The 17219-nt window shown below is 52.0% G+C and overlaps 1 protein-coding gene across 5 annotated transcripts in view; it reads right to left on the reverse strand.

The window, feature by feature from the left end:
* The window catches only part of CNTFR (ciliary neurotrophic factor receptor), a 198194-nt gene that overhangs the window by 81842 nt on the left and 99133 nt on the right, over positions 1 to 17219 (reverse strand). For 3 of the 5 annotated variants that reach the window (XM_017746646.1, XM_017746644.1, XM_017746645.1), the window contains exon 3: positions 594 to 675. In XM_017746646.1, coding sequence (XP_017602135.1) covers positions 594 to 675 — 82 coding nt within the window. Of the gene's footprint in view, positions 1 to 593; positions 676 to 13550; positions 13616 to 17219 lie in introns of those variants that run through there. The other 2 variants (XM_017746643.1, XM_008643005.2) reach the window with 2 other exon arrangements.

Below are 17219 nucleotides of genomic sequence, written 5' to 3' on the forward strand. Positions count from 1 at the left end.
GTGATGCCATCCCTGCTCCTGCCTAGACCCAAGATCATGTGGGGCCCTCCAGCTCCCAATGCCACCAGTGACTTTAAAATGTAATCTCTCTAAAGCCACCACTAAAATAAGCCCTGAATCCTCTGCCAACCTGGAGAGATGTGAGCTAGTGGTGGGCCCAGATACGTGGTGGCAGTGGGGATTAAGTCATCCCAAGAAGGTGAGAGCAGGATGAAGCATCATCCATGATTGTCCTGGGGCAGGGCATCATGGAGCTGTCAGACTGATGCTTCCTCCCAACTCTTATCCCTTCATGGGTGGGCTGCATAGGGCACAAAAGAGTGGGGGAAGGCATCCAAAGCAGTGTCCTGGCACTAGGGACACAGAGAGGTGTGGACAGGGCAAGGGGCATCAGCAGAGGGAGATGCAGGGTGCCCAAACCCCACAGTGATGGCTTGGAGGGGACGCTTGTCATGGAGAGAAGTGATAACATGCACAGAAGCAGTATCAGGCACACCTGGAGGGTGCTCCCAGCTGCCCCCAGGAGAGAGGCTGGAAGAGCAGCATTCCCATTTCTCAGGACCCCCAAGGCCTGGGAGGCGTGAAGGACTCACCCTGCTGGCTGTGCCTCTGGGCGTACACCACCACCACCACGGCGAGCACCACGCAGCAGGCTGACGGGACAGGGTTAGCCATCTGTGGAAGCAAACACAGGCAGGAGCAGTCAGGGCTTGCCCCCAATGCTGAGAGCCCTCAGCAATGGGACTGCAGGAGATGACTGTAAAACCAACTCCATCGCAGCCAAGGGGAAATTCACTGCAAAATGAGGCATTTTGCTGGCGCACGCTTCATCACTCGATAGCCTGTGGCCCTTTCCACGGGAGGTGCCTGGAGGTGATGATATGCTTTGCACAAATATTCTATCTTCCCTATCTCATTTTCAACATTTTCCTTAGGAAAGCCAGCCCCTGGTGTCAGGCTCTCCTTGGCAGATGCAGCATCCTCCTAGGAGCCAGCACTGCCTGCAAGTGGGTTGCAGAGGGGTTTTGAGGCGATGGGAGCACACCCAGGTAGTTCACAGCACCAGGTGGTGTTTAGGACACGCAAGATGTTGATCTCAGCACAGACCTCAGCCTCAGCCACCTGCCATCAATATCTTGATGGGCCACAGTTGTCCCCCACCTCTCTGGGCTGGGAGAGGGGCAGAGGCTACTCCATCCTGGTGAGCTGTGCCATGTCCCAGGGGATGCTGTGGTGCAGGGAGGTGTGGAGGGGGTTACAGCTAAGAAAGCACGTAATGAAGACATCCTCCCTGCACCAAAAAGCCCCTCCAAGGGTGGACAAATGGCAGCAAAAACTACAAGGATACCCTGCACGGCCCTGCAAGCTGGAGATGCTCAGTCTCTCGTTTTCTTGCAGCCAGGGCTGGTAGAGGAGACCAGAGCCAGGAGGGAGCTGCTGGGGACAGCCATGGGGATGCGGGCCCACCCACCAGGAGGTAAATAGCACCATGCATGAAAAGCAAATTCCACCTTCAAAACCATTTAAACCTCCCTAATCTCCAGTGCCGTATCAGTAACGTGCACAGGATTGCCTTTTAATCTAGAACATGAGTATGGGCTCATTAGCCAGATGGCATCCATTTAAACCTAAATAAAGGGGGAGCTCTATTGGCAAGAGAAAAAAAATCCAGCAAAACATATTCCATTACCCAACACGACTGTTGCAGGAGCCCAGATGGCCTCTGGTTCACAGCAAGCCTTTGCAGGGCTGGAGGGGAAGGCAAGAGCAGCTGGGTGGGATTTCATGAGCAGATTTTGGGGTGCAGCTGGACCAGCCTGATCTCAAATGCCTCTCAGGGGCAGGGGTGCTGGGGGAGATAGTGGGTCTGAAGAGGACGAGCCTGGAGATGGGCAGAGAAGGGACCCACAGCCTTCACTACTGATTTTTGGGTGCTGGGTTTGGGCTCGAAGGGCTGGCAGCAAGAGCCATTCCCAGTGTGCTGGTGCTGCAGAGACATGCAAGCCCCAGACCCTGCTGCCAGCCCTCACAAGTCACCTTGAGCAAATCACTCTAACTGCCTCCCCTGTGCCTCAGTTTCCCCCACCTGTAAAGCAGAGATAATGAAGGTGACCTTCCTCTGGAAGCTCTGGGCGAGGAGCGCTAAGTGCGGATTACAACATCCTTACCACTCCCTCTGTTTCTTCCCTCCTGCTCCTCTTGTGCCTGCTCTCCACTGCCTTCTCCATGCGTCCCCTCTGTGCCTGCAGCATGGCTCCCCAGCCCCCACCCCACCTGTGCTCCAGCTGCCATCACAAGGGGCAGCTTGGGGAGTGGGTGATAGCTGGAACCTGAGGCACTGAGCAGCTTGGAAACCACCTGCAAACCAGGAGCCAACTCTCCCTATTTACTCCCAAATTTACTTTCCACAGAATAGTCCCTTCCTACAGCTCTGGAAGCTGATGGGTGGCACCAGGAATTGAAGCAGGCAAGGAAACGGGGGCCAGAGCCTCCCTTCACCACAGTCCAGATATCCCCAGCTAGTGCAGCCACCCCATTTCTGGGGACAGTGGCAATGACAGGAGGCAGGACAGGACCCCCCAGTAACCAGCCAGCTCTTCAGAAAGTGTGAGATCTCGATGTAGCCTTTGGCTTGGCTCAGTGCAAATACCATCACCAACCCTCATGCTCTACCTCCCGGCCCTGTCAGGGAGCAAAGCCACCTGCTGCCCCCCCCTGCTGCTCCTCCCTCATCTTATCAGCTCTTAAAATAATTGCTGCTGCTCCTGCCCATGTGCCTGGGCCAGCATCGAAACAGACACAGTTATGTGGCAAGGAATGGTTCCTGTCCTGAAACACTGATTGTCTCAAGGGATACAGGTGGAGTAGGAGAGAGCAGAAGGACCCAGGTAAGATCCCTGGGGATTCTGTGGCATGACCAGGACACAGGCAGAGGCTTCCAGTGACAGCACAGAGAACTCACCACTCAGCTGCTCTCATCCTGGAAAACCTCATTTCTTCTTAGAGATGAGCTCTGTGACCAGGCAGTAGCAGAGCTATTTTAGTACAAAAAATCTAGCCAGAAAACCAGCTTTTTCTCACTTGAATTGCAATTTTCCATGCAGTGTTTACTTTGTTTGACTGTTTTGCCCAAAGCCATGTTGATTTTTTTTTCCCCAAGCACATAAAAAACCTTCGCAATTTCTGCAGATGCTTCTAATGCAAATTTCTGCTGCTGTATTTGCTCACTTAACTATTTCTCTAGCAAAAGCCAGCACCCCAGCACTCAGAGTGCACAGGCCATTGAGCAGCAGCTCACCAGGTGTGCAGATTCCTGAGCTATGTTCCGTGCCAGCAGGGAGCAGTTCACAGGTGATGGAGGGGAACCACATATATTACGCAGAGAAGCCAACAGTGGGAAACTCAATCTTGTGCGCAAAAGGTAGATTTTCCCCCTGTAATGAATCATTTCTTGGAGGTGGAGAGGAGAGAGGAGCCTGGGCAGAAGGAAGAGGGGTGAGGGAACACATGAAGTGGTGGACCAGCAGCTCTGGAGCCATCCTCCCTGTCTCCAGCTTCCTGTTTTGGGAGAGAGCAAATAGCTGATCTTTCCCTGCCTTGTCCTCTACACCAAGGGTAGTGAGGGCATCAGTCATGGTCACTCGCAGCAGAAGACAACTCAACATAGAAATGAATAAGGTCCCCTCCAGCAGCTCTCAGCCTAAACCAAAACATGTTTCTAGTCATGTGTTTCCTGAGCTGGATCAGGACTGAAGGCACACAGCAATGTGACATTAGCTGTTGTGGTGTGATGGGGTGAGGACAGTGCCATGGGGGCACAGCAGGAGTGAAGGGGATTGTGTATCCAGGCAAAAAAGTAGGATGACACTTTCTACTGAACAGTCCCAGTGTCCTCTTTTGAGCAGGCAAAGGAATGGATCCGTTCCAGCTGTCCCTTTGTATAATCTCCAAAGCTTTGGTAATGGGGTACCAACTGGCACCTGGAAACAGCAGCTCCAGGGCAGGTTTGTCCCTGGCTAGCGAGGGATGTGGGCTGCATCTCAGTCTCCCACCACAACTTTCACCTGCCATAGGCTGCTCTCAGCAATGATAAATAAATAATGATTAGAGGTGTGTGTTGCTGCCATGAAAGAAAAGTGGTAGTTTCAAAACCTAGTGTTTCCATGACAAAGTCTTCCGTCGAGCAATTCCCCACCAGGTGCTGTTATGGGGTCTGGCTCTGAAGTGGTGAACTGGGGGAAAACAAACTCTGTTTAGTCATTTCCTTCTCCTGCAGCCTTGCCCAGAGCCTTCCAAAGGAGCTTTGCAGCACCTGTCCTGCAGGCACCTGTGGCAGGCACCACGGTGTGAGTGCTCTGCCCACAGCAACTATCGATGCTGTGGCACAACCTCTGCTGCAGGCATGGGCTGTGGATGGAGACACCTGTGCTGCAGACACTGGCTGGAGCTGCTCCAGTTTGCCTGTACTGCAGACACCCACTGCGCATGCTGGGGTACACCTGTACAGCAGATGCCGAGCGTGGGTGGTACTGCACACCTGTACCACAGGCACTGGCTATAAGGTGGTACTAAACACCTGGAGTGCAGATGCTGACTGAAGACACTGCAGCCCACCTACCCTGCAGGACAGGTCACAGCCTGCCTCTTCCTGGGGTGTGGTGCTGTGCCTGTAGTGCAGATGCCGACTGTAGCCATTACAGTGCCCCCGCACTCACAGCAGGCACCTCCTGGGCCCCAGCGTTACCGAAGGAGAAACAACACCCTTACCAAAGCCACTCTCGACTCCTCAGTGTAGGCCTTTGCTAGAGATCCCAACACAGCTTCCCCCAGCCCCGGGGATCCAGGGTGCCTCCCACGGGAAGGCATCCCTCCCCAAGGGCAGGGTGTGATGCTGGTATGAGCAGTGAAGCACTGGAGGCAGGACACCCTCCAGCCCTGGCTTCCCAGGGATTGCACCACTTGTGGCACCCGAAAGCACTGAGTGCTGTCTCCTCCTTTCAGATCATCCCTGGCAGCAAGGCGAGGGAAAGGAGAGGAAAAAATAGTTGTCACTTAATGTCAGACACTTGCTAACAGCCATAAAACCTTCTGGCCTTACAGTGCCCTGTCAGCACTAAACTCCTCTTTGCTGCCTAAGAGGAAAAGAGAAAAGAAGGACTTCATCATCTCCTTCATACGTGCTATCAGAAAGCCTTATCTGCAGAGACAGAATGCCCAGTGCTTGAAAAGCTTTCTTAAATCTAATTTAAACCCCCACTGTCAATAGAGCAATTAGCACTGCCCTGCTGGACCATGAGTGCCACAGGGATGACTAGGGCCAGCTGAAATTAATTCACTCCTGGCTGTCATGGACCATGACTTTACTCCCTCCACCTCCTCCCTTTCTGGTAATGAAGTGGAGACCCCAAGGAAGAGGATACCCTGGAAAAAGGAGCACCCCACAGCAGAACTCCTTCATCACTGAGCCTCTACCATCCCAGCGAGCGCTGCTGGACCCCTGGGTGGCTGCGCAGACCCTCCTTCCCTTGTGGTCTAAAAGATGGACAAATGGTGGAAGGATGGTCCTTACAAAATGTCCCAGCTGCTTTGGTTGAAGGTGTGCCCGTGAAGGCAGCTGTGGACTTGCAGAGCTCTTGGCTCCAACATACCTGCTGGAGTTGCTCCATCTTCCCTGGATGCCACTGGCAGGGTGTCTCTGTGTTAAAAGCAATGAGCAAAGCTGTTCCCCATATCCATGGGGATGAAGAAAGCAGCTCTTCGGAAGCCCAGATGAAACCAGAGCTACTTTGCAAGGGGTAATGCACAGTTAGGAGCTCCAGGGGTAGCTGAGATGGTCTGGGGAGGAAGAACCCATGAAAAAGCTCAGGCTGTTTGAGAATATGCCAAACTGGCAAGCTGGCACCCAGGACAGGTAATTTGTTGCTTCTGTGGATCATGGCAACATGCTCCCACTGGGGCAGGGAGCTGTAGAAAGACCAGCAGGGTGCTGAGAGTCCCAGGAGTGAGGTCATCACCCTGGAGCTCCAGGGGCTGGGGGATTCCTGCTCCAGGAGCAAGATGGGGATCTCTCAAACCACACCTTGCTGCTCTTCAAATTGGTGCCCTAAAGCATCAGGGCAGTGCAGTCCACCCCTGTCCCTGGCAGGACAAGGGACACACTGGGGTGCTATGATTCCTCCGTGGCCTGAGGACAGGCAGGAGCACGATGTCAGGAGAGCATGGGACAGGTACAATCGATGGGAACCTCTCCAGTGACCCTGCCCAGCAACAGCCCCCGGTGCCACATCCATTGCAGGGCAGTGCTGCTGCCCGTTCCCTGTTCCTGCATGGAGCCTTGACGGGGGATGTTTCCCATAGCCCATACCTGTCCTCACACCTCCCACCATGTGAACCAGTTTTTCTGCAAGTGGAAGGCAGCAGTCCAAGACCAGCCATCTGCTCCAGCAGTGATAAAAGCCAATGCAAAGAACAGCATACTAATAAAGCATTGCACGTCCTCAACAGTGCTACTGTGAGGAGGCACAGCAGGGCAGGAGGGGGCTTAAATCCCATGGCAGAGGAGGAACATTGTCCCAGGACTGTTCCTCAGGGACACGAGTGCCACCTGGGCAGGAAGGTCAGCTGAGCTGCCATACCCAAACCCCACTCCTCCACAGCCCACAGCCACCCCTGGCCAGCCTCTGAGATGCAGGAAAGCTCAGACCAACAATGGGAAATGTAATTTTCCCTCTCTTTTTACTCAACTTTCCTCTGCACTGAGCATTTCCTGGCTCCCTGCAGAGAGAGATTGCAGGAATCAATCGTATCTTTGCTTCTATTAAAGAACTGCCAGAACCAGTGCTTTTTGTCTGGAGCCTCCATTAAAATGAGGTCCTGAGCAGTGTTTCTCCATAGATGGTGCCATGTCAGGGACAGACAGAAGAGATCAGACAGAGAAGGGAGAGAGACTGGAGATGGGTGATGCTTGTGGTTCAGGTGCTTCCCAGTACTCCTCTCCGGAAGCTGGAGAAATCACCTAAGATGGGCGTACTTGGGAGCAGATCCTGCTCATTCTGCATCTCCAGGCTGTGGTTACTGTGGGATGGAGCTCTTGGTGTCATGCTGGTTTTCAGCACTTCGATTCTCAGCCTCCACCCACAAAAACAGAATATTAATGATGCGGAACAAAACCTAAACAACCTCACAAAATCAAAACCAAACTCACATAAACTGAGCAAACAACCCCAAATAATTTAGGAAGGTCCTGCTGTCTCATGCCAGGTTTGGTTTGTGCTTTCCAGACAAATGCTGTCAACATTTTTTATTTTTGTCTGCGGGGCTGCATTGCCCTTCAGTCCCCCTAGGATTTTGCTCACAACCCTGCTTTCTGCCTTGGGGAGACTGTAGTGAGCCTGCTTTATGAAATGCCCAACATCCCTGCAGATGCAGAGCTCCAGGGCAGAGAGAAGCATCCTAGTATTAAACTCTGGACTGTGGCATAGTCATGTGCTATCCTGAGCAAAACAAATAGGAAAAGGAGGACAGACAGGGTTTGTCCAGATTTATTCTATCAGCTGGATGCCCACTACACAGCAGACATGGCATAGAGGAGCACGGTGTTTCCCATGGTTACTGCTAGGAGCGATTTTTGGGGTATGTCTGGCCACAGCAGCTTTAGCATCCCCCTCAGTAGCACCTGCAGACACAGGTTCCACAGGGCTTTGCTTGAAACATGAAGACTGCATCTCTTGCTAGCCCAGTCTTGCTCCTCTGGAGGTCTATTCACTGCAGCTCCCATGCAAGGGGCTGGACACAGTGTGGGCACTGTGTCTGAGCTCTGTGGCACTGGGGTTATGTGAGGTGAAGAGCATGGCGCTGCTGTGGAAGCACAGGGGCAACCAGGGAAAAAGTGCCAGCTGCCATCCCAACCCAGCTGCTGGCACCCTGCAGGACCCCCTTCCTCCAGTGCAGGCAGGGCCATGCTAGCTTGGCCCCAATAAACCTCCTGGTGGTGATGTGCCCAGGCCAGGGAGAGCTACAGCTCATTCCTGAATCACAGGCATCCAAGGACTGAGGCCACAGCATTGCTGCTCAAAAAGCAGGACAGGTTTGCTTTTTGCCAGCATGCTGAGACAGAGCTAGAAGAGGATGAGAGCCTGAAGTTGTGTTGCAGGGGCTCAGGGACATGAGCAGGATTGGAGTGAGGAGCATTGGAAGAGACCTTGGCAGATGTCTTGTCCAAGGAGGGAAGAAGAGGGAAGGGCTTAGCAGCACTGTGAGAGTAAGCGATGGAGCACCCAGTTATACAGAGCTTCTTGGGCATTTTAATTTTAGCTTGGCTTTTTGATTGGGCTTTCTTTTTTTTTTTTGAGCTGTTGGCACAGAGGGAGCAGGATTGGAGTGAGGAGCATTGGAAGAGACCTTGGCAGATGTCTTGTCCAAGGAGGGAAGAAGAGGGAAGGGCTTAGCAGCACTGTGAGAGTAAGCGATGGAGCACCCAGTTATACAGAGCTTCTTGGGCATTTTAATTTTAGCTTGGCTTTTTGATTGGGCTTTCTTTTTTTTTTTTGAGCTGTTGGCACAGAGGAAGCCACTCCAATGACTCTGATGCTGCCTCCCCAGAGACACCTCAGGATCATGCAATCATAAAATCCATCATTTAGGTTGGACAAAAACCTCATCAAGTCCAACAGTAAACCTAACACTGCCAAGTCCACCACTAAGCCCTGTTCCTAAGTGCCATATTCACATGTATTTTAAATACCTCCAGGGATGGTGACTATGGCTTGTGTTGCTTTGTTTCATCTCTCCTCCATGCCTGCAGCACAAGTTGGCAGGAGGATGGGGTAGGCAGGACCCAGGCAGCTTCCAAGGCCCAGGGAGAGCAGCAAACACTGTTGGAGGCAGACAGGGGCTCAGGATGCTGGGAACTGTGTGGTCCCCACGGGTCCCTGCTTGCTGTCCTTCCCTGTCCACGTTCCACAGGAGCTGCTGGTGTCCCCACTAATGCCTCTAATGCCTTCAGACCACCAAGTGGCCCGGGGTCACTGGCCCACAAGCTGCTGTGGGGACACAGGCCAGTGCAGGCAGCCAGGATAGATGTGACAGTGAGGACATTTGTCCTCCAGCTGCATATGGGCTGCCCCCTGCCTCCTTCCTCACTGCAAGAATGCTGCTCAAAACCTGGCCAGGAAAAAGCAGACTGGAGAGAATCGCAGACAGATGGGGTTTGGTGGTCATTGATTCACCCAGTTCCATCCAGTTTCATCACCCCACTCACCCCAGGTGGTTTCACAGGTGCCCGGCATGTCCCATGCAGCCTTCTGGGATCTGTGTCCCTATGTCACAGAAGCACCCCGTTCTGGAAGTGGGCAACTGAGGGGGAAAAACGGAGGCATGTGGGTTTTCTGTAATACCCTGATGACAAGTGAAAAGGGTGGCACTGAAGGGAGGAACTAATCCCACCCTTCAGTGAGAGCAGCCCGTGTTGTGTCCAGTGATGCTGGAAGGGGGCTTTCTGCTGCCAGCAGTCTCTTTGGTAGGCTCAGGGGTCTGCCCCAGAACTGAGCCTAAGGCTGGCAGTGGGACTGGGGTGATGTGCCTGCCCTCTTCTGCTTGCAAACACCCTCCTGGGAAAGCAGTGGATAGAAGTGACCTCTTTTTGCTCTGACCCCCCCCAAATGGCCCTACTCACAGGCCAAGCCTCACCACATGGCAGCAGCTGTCTTGGCACCACTGCTGCCTCAGTCTGCAGCAGGACCTCACTGGCCCCTGCCCCCTTGCCCCCTATCAGTTTGGCATTGCCTGGATTCAGCTGGTGGAAGGGGAAAAGCATCCATGGGAGGCAGAAACAGCATTGCTTAAATGGGCTGCCGGCACTCCAAAGCCCCAGGCTGGCTCTCCTCCCCTGGCCTCCAACTGGTGCCTCTTTGAGGGTCTCTGACTGCCACAGCCTGGAGCCAGCAGAACTTGTGGGGTGAGACCAAGGGGCTGCTGAGGACCCCTCTGAAAACCCCTGGGGATCCTTGACCTCCCTAGGATCCAGCCCCAGACCTTGCAGACAGTGTTTGCTGAGGGTGAGCAGAGGATGAGGAGGGAGAAATGGAGTTGGCTAGACGCAGCTGTGCCGAATAAAAGTCAAGAAAGTGTCTCACCCAAAACTACAGGAAAGTTTAATTATCAAGGACAAAACACCATCTGTGTGTGCAGACTGTGACCTCCTGCTGCCCCTGGGCTTTAACAGCTCTTAAATTAAAATGTTTGTTAGGGTGTATTCCCTGTCTGACATCAGGGAAGCAGTTTCACTAGGACAGAGAGGAGGATGCACTGAGACGCGTGCTGGGGTGGTGTGCTGGGCTCGATGGTGATGGGGGAAACAAAACACCCTTTTGGAAAAGAGAATTCCCTCCAAGCATGGCTCTGGCAAGCCCAGCATCGCTGCGTGTTGCCACTGGCAGGTGAGGCGTGTGTGAAACTGTATTTGAGTCTCAGCCTCTTTCCAAAAAACCAAAGCCAAGAGGATGTACACTTGGAGGAAGATTTTGCCATGTAAAGCCAGCAGAATTAAATGAATACTCAATAAAGAAGAGGTTGGATTAAAATCCAATTTGTTTTCAGCCCTGCAAGGGAGGGAAGATGCGTACAGTGGTACCAAGCCCCAGAACTGATCTAGGGGTGTTAAACCATGCAGTTCCTTTCTTTTTCTCTTTCCTGTTGTTTATGGGATACAGCACCCAAGGTGGACACACCATCACTTTCCTACCTACCAACACTGAAAGCAGTCTGAAGCCAACCTGGCCATATAGGAGAAAAACAACTCAGCTGGGAGAGGTCCCACTTGGCAAGATCCCAGAAGCCTTCTTCTCCATCCTGCTGCCAGTATTCCTGCAGCAAGGCACTTTTTCCACTAGTAAACCCCCAAAGCCAAACACTAAATATGAATGCATTGGCCTCTGGGATCTGCCATGAAGACTCACATTCAAAGAACACAGATCCAGGTCTATCTTCATCCTACGGCAGTTCTAGGGGCTGTGGGTCTGGAGGTGGCCATGCTACCAGACTCCAGGAGTAAGCAGGGGAGTGCTTGATACTCCTCTTGCTTGGTCCCACACTCCCTACACAATCACCCTGCCCCACCAGCCAGGCTCTCTCTGGGCTCTCAGGGCCCTCCTGTCCTTCCAGGCCACAGAACCAGTGCCTATCTCTCTTTTATGCCCCTGTCAGGTCAGCCCCTCTCCAACTCTGCACCAAGTTCATATGCCTTAAAATTATTGGGACATTTTGATCCTGTGCTCAAGACAAGTACCGGTATCAAGTCTCATTCTGTGCATCTGCCTCTCCTCAGGCTCCCTCTCCCTCCAGCAACTGCCCCATCTCTTCCACCCCTAAAATCACACCATGGCTTTGCTCCTTCTCACCGTTGCAGGCAAAGCAGCCAGTGTATGAAGGACAGCCCTTGCAATGCCAAATTTGACTTGGAAATCCCTTTGCCTAGCTGCACCCCAGTGATCCCCATCCCAGGAGGTTGGTGTGCTTTAAACCTCCTGCCTGCAGCCTGCACTCATTCCTCCCCTCTCTTGGGGGCGAGGCAGCAGGCAGGAACGAGGGTGCCACCCCTGCCTGGCCGGCTGTCTTCCACCAGGTGTGGCAGGACAGATGTGAACCACGTGTGCCTTTTGTCTCAGGACCCTTCCTGGAAGCTCCAGCACTGAAGGAAGAGAAAACCATCAGCCAAGAGCAGCCATGGAGTCCCCAGCGGCCTCCAGCCCCCTCCCAACCTCTGGCTCCACTTCATCCACTGGGGCAAGACTCAGTTTAGGGGAGGGCTTGTTTTTTAATTAGAAAATATTCATCAGCATTTAAAAATAAAATAATAAAAAAGTGTCAACCAGCTGGGGCCACGAAAGCTGGGGCGTTTTTGGCTCCCGACCAAGCACTTTGATAGAAAGGCTTTTTGGAAAATGCCGTAGAAAACATTTAATTTCTCCCAAGGCCTGCATATGGGGCTCATCACTTGTGCATATTGCACAGGAATATTCATGTGTGCTGGCCTCCTGCTACAGGATGACGAGGGTTCGCCGGTGCAGCATGCAAAAGGGGCTCCTTCCCTTCCCTTTATTTTTTTTTTTTCTCTTTGGAAGAGCAAAGCACAGTATTTCACTTTCAATCCCTGAATATTTGTCAATGACAGAACAAAGGAAAAACTGAGCCAGAGTCAGGTCTGCGCGTACTCATCAGCTCGCTGCGCTCACCACAGGGTAGAGCCACAGATGAGCAGCAAATGTGGGGAAACATATTTCTACCCCTGGTTTTGCTGCTTTCTGGTTGCTTGAGCCCATTCTGATGCTGCCTGGATGGAGAGTGGGAGCCTGACTTCCACTTCCCTGGCACAGCAAGTGGTTTCAGTTCACATCCCAGCTCTCCATTCCAGGGATGTGGAGCTGGCTCATCCTGGACTTGCCACTGGGTATATCCATTAGCTAATGCCCTTCTGCAAAACTCAGGAGGACTGAAAATACTCCACTGTGGCCGTAGAGCAGAGCCTGACCCAGCAAGGGGATGACTGGCATGGCTCGGGCCCTCATCTCCCTCCAGTGTTGCTGGCTCCCTCCCTTTACCCCTCAGCTTCTGTCTCAGCAGGATTTGCTTTTCTCTAACAGGCCAGTGAGCTCTTCTGGAAGGACCAGCCTCACACCGAACATCTTCTTGCCCTCTCACTGGGATGCTCATCTCCAGAAAATGCTCCCTTTTTCCCCTCGAGCCCCCACCTCTGCCTCCTGCTCTGCAGCCTGCCCAGGGTGTCTTCTTTAACCTTTTCTAAATCATTTGTGCTCCCTTTCCCCAGCTCTGGTTGCACCCCTCATTCCCATCAAGCTGCTCTCCCAGCACAGAGTGTACCAGCCTTGCTGGAACAATTCTGACTAGCCCCAAAAAAAGCTTCTTCCCGGCAGAAAAAACTCAGTGCACTAGTTAGGAGAAACCCTGGGCAAGGAGAGGGGGTCGGAAAAGAAACCATCTGATCTGACTATCTCTGTGGAAGTGAAGTCAAAGACAGCTTGGGAAGAGGGCACAGCTCCTGCTGGGGTTGCAGAGGAGTCTCTGAGCAGAGCAGCCCCTTTGTGCAGGGCTCAAACGGTAGTTCTTGCAGACATTTGTGAAAAGTATTAATAAAAAAAAATCTACTGAATCTTCAAAACAGGAATCACACCAAATTAGTGTGCACACAAGTGTGCACACACACAGAGACTTTATTAATTTTTTTTTTTTTGGGAACCTTCCCCAGCTGGAGAGGAAATTTGATGCCAAGTGTATGCCTAGTCAGGGTCTGCAAGATCTACTATGGGAAAAAAAAATTTAATGGAAAAAAAAAAGTCCTTAGATCACATCTGGAGCACTGTGCCCAGTTTTGGGGCCCATGTACGAGATTGGCAATGCTGACCTCCAGCAAGTCCTTGAAGGGTGGTGATGAGGCTGAGGCACATGGGGATGAGGACAGGTTGAGAAAACAGGGCTTGTGCAGCCTCCAAAGTGATGGTTTTGGAGGGATCGAACAGCAGCCTCACAGTACCTACCTTGAGATTACTGAGATGATGGAGACAGGCTGTTTTCTCCATGGTGGGAAGATGAGAGACAACAGGCATGAGCTGCAAGAGCTGCAACAGGAGAGGTTCAGGCTTGCTATAAGGAAGGCATAGTCTCATGACAGTCACCTGCTGGAAGATGAACCCAGACAGGTTGTAGGACCTAAGCCTGGAGGTTTTCAAAACCCAAACGGGTGAAGTAAACTGGTTCACATTCAGTATTCACCCTGCCTGGGGCAAGATTCTGGACTAGGGACTTCCCAGGCCATTTCTTACCTTGTTGGACAGATGAGCATGCCATTGCCAAGAAAAATTAAATATTATGAAGTCCCCCACAAATTCTGATGGGGATGGCCCTGCTCAGTGCTTGTTTTAAATATTGGAAAGCAAAATCTGGGTGAGCGCTTCTGACGAGCCCTCTGCCTGGAGCAGGACGTAGACCATGGAGACCAACAGAGACCGCGGGACTGCAATGTGTCAGGGCCAGATCCTGTGCTCAGCTCAATCCCCCTGATGAAATGGAGACCAAGGAGATGGCCGTCTGTCCCTTTTCCAAACTTCCTTCTGCGGGGACTGCCTCGCATGACACCAGTAAGTGATTAACGAGCGGCCAAGCCCGTCAGCACGCAGCCTGCGTGCATGGGCGCTTTGCATGTGTGCGCACCGCTCCCCGGGACTTGGCGGGGAGGGGAGCTGGGGAGAAGAGCGCTGACAAGCAGATGATTAATTGAAATGCAAGCGGGAGGAAAAGCAATGTCCGCTAAAACTATCAGGCGTCACGAGCATGGGAAAGGAACTCAGAGACGCCGTCTCCATCTCTGCTCCGCACGCATGGCGCCTCCCAGATCCAAGCTGCTTGCCAGTCCTTTTCCTGGCTTCTATTTTTGCAGGTGCAATTTCATATTTGAAAATAACCATGCTGCACACGCACATATATATATATATTTTTTTTCCTTGCCGTCCCCCCGGCTCATTGCACACGGAAACAGCAGCGATGGGAGAGCAAACCTCCCAGTCTGCAGCACACGGCAGCAATTAGGCATCCAAGTACTCGTTACCCCACGCCTCAGGGTGAAGGCGCCCACTGCCTGGGCTCTTCACACCGTCTGCACCTTCCAAGTGGTGCAGGCTCGAAAATACACACATAAAGTCACCAGTTTATGCTAAAATAATAACAAGGAAAAAAAAAAGAAGTAAGGAATGAAATAAAAGAGTCTGAAAGCTCATGTCTGGCTCAGCTCCGAACTCAGAGTCCATAAATTATATCCCAGTGTTGGAGCTGGTCTGATTGCACTATCGGCAAAAAGGGCAAGAAAGCTTCTGTTCCTCATCTGATACAAACAGGCTCAGCTTGGGTCACCAAATAAATAGAGTGAAGATGTAATGTGGTACATGCTGTTCCCCTGAACCGTGGCTGGGAAAAGCAGAGGGGGAAAGCAACAGGAAAGGCATATACTAGGGGGAAGTTTGAAGGGGCAGTGAAGGGATTTTGTTATGGCCAAGGTCAAGGACAGCACCCTGGAAATATCCTGCCTCCAGCCTCTTCTCTGAGGAGAAGGACCAAAGAGAAGACTGAAAGGTCTTTCTGTAGAAAGGAGAGGATCCTGAGCTTCAAAGTTTTGGGATAGAAAATCAGGGATGCACACTTGCACGTGGCTTCTTGATGTAACCATAGTAGAGATGACAAACTTGTCTGAGTGAGCACCGAGCAAGTGAGACTCTACCTAAAACATGACCTGAATGTGGGCTGCTGGAGCATGGTTATTACCGAGTTTTGCTTGGCAAGCTGATCCCCAGCCAAGACAACTGGCTCGAGAAATTAACTTGGTGAGTTGTTCAGCACTTTGCTGCTCAGGTAACGAGCGGACCTGTAGGCAATTGCATTGAAGGACTTCACAAACTGCTTGTATCGTTGACATAGTTTAACAGACTGCTGTTTATGAGACAGAGCAGTATTTAAAAGACACATTTCTCTCAGAGCCGCACATAAAATTTGATAGCTAAATAGCTGTAAATGCTACTGAAGTCTGACAACTCAAAGAGGAATCAAGGGTCTGTCATGCGGAGTATCCGCCAATACACCCGGCCCTGCAGAGCCAGTGAGACTTCCAGTCTCATAAAACCTTTTTTATATTGGAAGTGAGAATTTGTGCAGCGCATATGAACTCTCTTTTATTGGGCTGGTGTGATGCTGAGAAAATGCAGTTAAAGTTGTACAAGTTCTCCTTGGAGCGCTATTGGGGCGCCTATAAATCAAAAGCTTTATCCTGGAATGGGTTTACTAAATAAACCTTCTTTAATTTGGGCTTGTGCTGAGCAGCAGGACCACAGCAGGAGCGGGTGCCTCCCCTTGTCAGTGCCCATTTGCACTGCTGGAGCAGGGACAGCCCTGAGTGAGAGGTCTCTGGCACATCTCCCAACTCTCAGAGCCAACTGGAGCATCCCAGCCACAGAGTATCCTCCAGAGCCTAGCACCATTCTCCTCGCTCCTCTCATGGGAGTTTGACCCTCCCAAAACACCCGTGACCCCCCACAATGCTCCCTGCCCACAATCCCAGCCCAGCTGCTGCCCTGGAGCCGGTCCAGGTCTCCATGCCTATGCAGCTGATTCACAGAGCTCCTGGGAGCATCCTGGGCTGGAAGGACCACAGACCCACCTTCAGCACCCAGTGGAAATGGAGAATTTCCGAACCTTCACAAAGGCCTGGACTGCTTTGGTTGAGGAGGAAGATTTGGGCCAGCTCCCTTATTCCCCAAAGACTCCTACAGCTGCATTAATTATTTCATCTTAGTCTGGCTTCCTCATTAAGCTAACCTAGACGGCCTGTGGCTGAGGGACAGCGAGCCAGTCTGCAAGAGCCCAAGCCAGCAGTGCTGGAAACCATGGGCTTGATGTGATTTACATGGACTAATGTTACACATATCTCAAACAAGCAATCTTCAGAGGACCTGAGGCTGCTGTCTGGGTGGAGGAAAGCCCATGCAGAGCCAGCAGCGCAGCAACTGGACCAAGGCTGGGTATCAGCCCCTCACCCTGCACTTAGCCAGCAGGGTTGAGCCTGATGGTGGGAGCAATTCCCTCACGGATGCCCTGAAGGCACAGAGAGTGGAAAGCCCCTGCACTGCTGCCAGTGGACCCAAGTGTGACACAAAACATCTGTGTCAAAGCAAGGGCCGGGAAGCACAGCTCCTCCGGCACCAGCCGCGGGACAGCCACTTCACCCCTCTGATGTGGCTGTGAGTTCAGCTAATTTTGGCATCAGGCTCCCCTTGGGATGTCTGGCTTTTGTGGGCTGTAAGAACGATGCTTCGGGGCATTATGCAGATCCCCTTTTTTGAATACTGACAAATCTGAGGCTTTTGTGTGAACCCACTGTATTCTGCCGCCTCTGCAAACAAGTGTATAGAAATACAAGACCTCAGCCCCTCAGAATCCTCCAGGGAAAATTCAAAGCAATGAAGAAATATGAGTTGTTTTTCCATGAAGCTATTGCAAAAGAAAAAAAAAAACCCTGAAAAAACCCACATTACTTTTCAGCCCAGTTTTGCCAGCAGTACAGGTCTTTTTCCCACAGTCTAAGGAATCAACACATTTTCAATTCACTCCTGCCTATGGTATTGAATATCAGAAAAAGATTGCCTTTCACTCAGCAGCTGTTT

The sequence above is a fragment of the Corvus brachyrhynchos genome, unplaced genomic scaffold (assembly GCF_000691975.1).
Source record: "Corvus brachyrhynchos isolate BGI_N302 unplaced genomic scaffold, ASM69197v1 scaffold139, whole genome shotgun sequence".
NCBI lineage: Eukaryota > Metazoa > Chordata > Aves > Passeriformes > Corvidae > Corvus > Corvus brachyrhynchos.